This window comes from Buceros rhinoceros, unplaced genomic scaffold (genome assembly GCF_000710305.1).
Source record: "Buceros rhinoceros silvestris isolate BGI_N320 unplaced genomic scaffold, ASM71030v1 scaffold33307, whole genome shotgun sequence".
In the NCBI taxonomy this organism is placed as follows: domain Eukaryota; kingdom Metazoa; phylum Chordata; class Aves; order Bucerotiformes; family Bucerotidae; genus Buceros; species Buceros rhinoceros.
In genome coordinates, this window is record NW_010420954.1 from 6,555 (window position 1) to 10,167 (window position 3,613).

General features: G+C 53.8%; 1 protein-coding gene across 1 annotated transcript in view; it reads left to right on the top strand.

Moving 5' to 3' along the window:
- Positions 1-2,479: 2,479 nt before the first annotated feature.
- Positions 2,480-3,613, top strand: part of LOC104496392 (cell adhesion molecule 1-like) — a 7,645-nt gene continuing 6,511 nt past the window's right edge. Inside the window, exon 1 of the mRNA XM_010139498.1 lies at positions 2,480-2,684. Within this exon, the coding sequence (XP_010137800.1) occupies positions 2,480-2,684 (205 nt within the window). The remainder of the gene's footprint in view (positions 2,685-3,613) is intronic.

Genomic DNA, 3,613 nt, shown 5'->3' on the forward strand with positions numbered 1-3,613 from the left:
GGGCCGGGGCTCTCCGCTGACCAGCAGCTGGGTGGCAGCGAGCGAAGGGGCTGTGCGGCAGCGGCTGGACGAGACGCCCTTGGATTCGGAATGATTGCGCCAAGCCCGTGAGGCTGGAGCTGCCGCAGAGCGCGGGCTCAGCGTGTCCTTACGTGCCCCCTGCTGTCGCTAACCCCGGGGAGAACAAGTGCCTTCTCGAGAGGGAGCCTGACGCCAGGCTGGACCGAGAGGCTGGACTTCTGAAGCCGTCAGTCAGTGGGCTTAATGTAGCAGCATCCCGGCGTGAAAAGCTGCAGCAGCTTGAACTTCAAATAATTTATTTCTAAATTACTTCTGCCGTAATTCTTATTAATTCAAATAGTCTCCTAAGCTGATGTAAAATTCAGTAAATGCAAGAAACAGTTTAATGAATTGAAAATAGGATTGAGTCTTTTAAAGTAAATGTAAAGAAATATGCTAGCAATAATGGCTCAGATGGAAATCGAATCTTAATAGCTTTGTTAATGATTTGTAGTGACTCTTGCGTTTATGAGAACGTATCGAGCTGATCCTTGGGCAAGAACCTTGTTTTGAATAGCCTTGATAAAATTATTCCCCAGAAGCTCCTAGAGACTTTTAATATTTTTGCTTGCGCTGCTTTCGAGCCCTTTGCCTGTCCATTTGCCCGGAGCCTGGCTGGGGCTGGTCAGGGTCGGTTCTGCGCCGCTGTGACCCGGCTGGGGGTTGTCATTAGCCGGGCGGTTGACGTGGCTCTTCACCGGCGGCTGTTGGGTTAGAAATGTTCAAGAACGCTCCGTAAGGGCACTGACAGTGCAGCAGGGTGACTGGACGCTCGCTCTCGGATCCGAGGGCTTGGAGCAGCCTGCAGAAAGCGGGGTTGGGACCAGGCAGACGCCCATGACAGGCTCTTTGCACCTCTTGCACCAGGCCCGGGACACTCTTCTCTGCTGCCGGTCTTAAGCTGCTTGGTAACAGCTTTTCACGTTGCTGTTGAAGTTCATCAATCTGGAGAAACAAAATTTATACCGAGAGGGCGGAAAAGCGTGCCCAGACTTCAGCTTGGTGCCACCGGGCGAGGAAAGGTGGCTGACGATTTGTCAGCCACTGCTTCCCCAAACGAGGCAAACTTGTGGTCAGACATTGATCTCCAAGGCAAGTCAAATAATAAATGCAAGTCAGAAAGAAAGAAAAATGGAAAGAATGCGGGACAAGAGAGAAATGAGAGTATAAACAACATCCTCAGGTTTACTGTGTGCAAATGTGACCCAAACCTTGCATCTCTTCGGTTTCTCTGGCTAACCGGGCGGCGGGGCTGTGCAGAAGGCAGCTGGTCTGAGCAGAGCCCTTCTCCCGGCGCCTGGCCGGGCGCCCACCTGCCCTCGCTGCCTCTGGCAGAGCAGCGCCCAAAGCCTCCACATCTCTCCCGCTCCGCTGCTCGTCCTGCTCCGCAGTGCCTGGGTGGTTTGAAAGGGCCAGAGTCCTCAGCGCTGTCCCCGCTCTGCCTCAACTTCGCGCTCCTCCAGCTCGCTTTCCCATCTTGACCAGTTTCCCGGTGGTTATGGGAAAACTGGAGGGCGAAGCCCTGTCTCCCAGTCCCCATCCTCTACACTCTCGACCATGTGAAGCACGTTTCCAAGCGTGTGCTGTAATGATTCGATTCATTAGGAGGAGAGTTTGTGAGGTGATGACCTGTAAATGATTACAAGGCTCCCACAGCATAATTGCATCGAATTCTTTATTTCCTGCCTCTGGACATTAATAGCATCTCCTGATTACACAGAGAGTGTGAGAACTGGCTCCCTAACGCCTGTCTGCTCAGGCCAGAGGACAAGTGCTTTGCACAGCGCGTTGTTCTTTCGGGCTGATTGGACAGAATCCATCCGCGGAGAGGGAGGCGACCTCCTGCCGTTTCCACACGTGTGGCGGGGAACCTGCTCCCCTGCGAGTGCGAAAGCACGGGCAGCGTGGGGCGGCCAGGGAGACCTTTCCCTCGTCCTCTGCCTTCGGTCGCCCTTTAGAACAGAGCCGAGAGAGTGTGCTGGGGCAAAATGGCTTCAGAGCAAGAAAAAAGTGAGCTCCCCGCTGGCCTTCCTCCTCTGTTCCCATCGTAGAGTCCCCTGCCAGTTACTGCTCTGGAATTCTGTGGTGGCCAGTACAGTCTGGGGGGGAAGGTCTGTCCGTGTGTTCCCTGGTGCTGCTGGTTTGAGCGTTTGTCATGCAGATATTGGTATCTGTGCAGTGAAATTCTTACCAGCCCCAGCAAAAGCCGGGCTGTCAAAGGCGCGTTTGCTTAGTGACTGGGGACGGTGGTTCAAGGGTCCCGGTCCCAGGTGAGCCCAGCTGGGTTCCTCCACTGCCTGCCCGGAGTTCCCCTGCAGGAGGTGCAAGCCCTTCCCCAGGCTGGTCAGGTAAAAATCCCAGGCTGTTTTGGCAGAGCCGCCGCTGGGTGTGCAGCAGTGGAGGAGCTTTGTGTTTCCAAATGAGACTTGCCGACATCATTTCTGATTTTGCTGTTTCATCTTTGCTCTCTCTTGAAGGTGATGGCCAGAATTTGGTGACCGAGGACGTGACAGTGGTGGAGGGGGACGTCGCCACCATCAGCTGCCGCGTGAAGAACAGCGACGACTCGGTGATTCAGCTCCTGAATCCCAACAGACAAACGATTTATTTCCGAGATTTCAGACGTAAGTTCCATCTTTCCTTGTTTGATAACGGCTTTTCCCGCGCCTCGCTTGCGCTTGGGAGAAGGCATTTGCGGAGCTCTCCTCTGCTAATGCCGTGCTCGGTGCTGGAAGTTCAGTCAATTCTGTAGAGGGTAGATGAGACAGGCAATCATAATCTTTCTCCTTAATGGAACCCTTGATGGTCCCCTTTAAAAGTCAGGCCGTCTTACTTTGCAATAGGAATTGATCGTAGTAATTCACGGTGAATTGCAATCGAGTGCCAAATATTTAGCTGACACAAACAAATTGAATAGGGCAACGCCGACACAGTGCCATGTTCTCAGAGGTAATCTGTTTGGGTCGAAGACGGGAAGTTTCAGGACAATCTGTGCTGCCTTAGAACCCACCCCTAACCTCCCGTCACCGCCATGTCCACCGAACGCGTTGGGCTTTGTTCCTTGTTGTGGCAGCACCTGGGAGCACGGTAGCTGTGCTGAAACGCTGTGAAGTGTCTGCGTCGGTGCCACCGCAGGGACGGGACACGGTGGTCCGTTGTGCCCCACGCTGTGGAGGCACGCAGCAGGCCGGCATCTCTGCCGAGGCACCGGGTGACCTGTCGATGCACAAGCTCACGAGCTGGCTCGCTCCTCTCGTGCCGCGGTTCGAGGCCCTGTGTTCAGCTGGACAGGATTAAAATGCTCCCTTTCCAACATCTTGAAAGAGTTGGGCAGCCGTTACTGGTCAGGAAACGGAGTTTAAACTACGCTTCTACCGTCCACGCTGTCCCCTGGCTGCATGCAGTCAGAAACAGGCCACGTGAAAGTGGATTTCCACAGTAAGCGTTTTACCTCCACCTCCCTGAGCCATTTGGTAATAAAACCACCCAAAGATTTGATACTGTGCCCGGTGATTTGCTTATATTGATCCTTTGTAATGATCGAGGAGCAGGA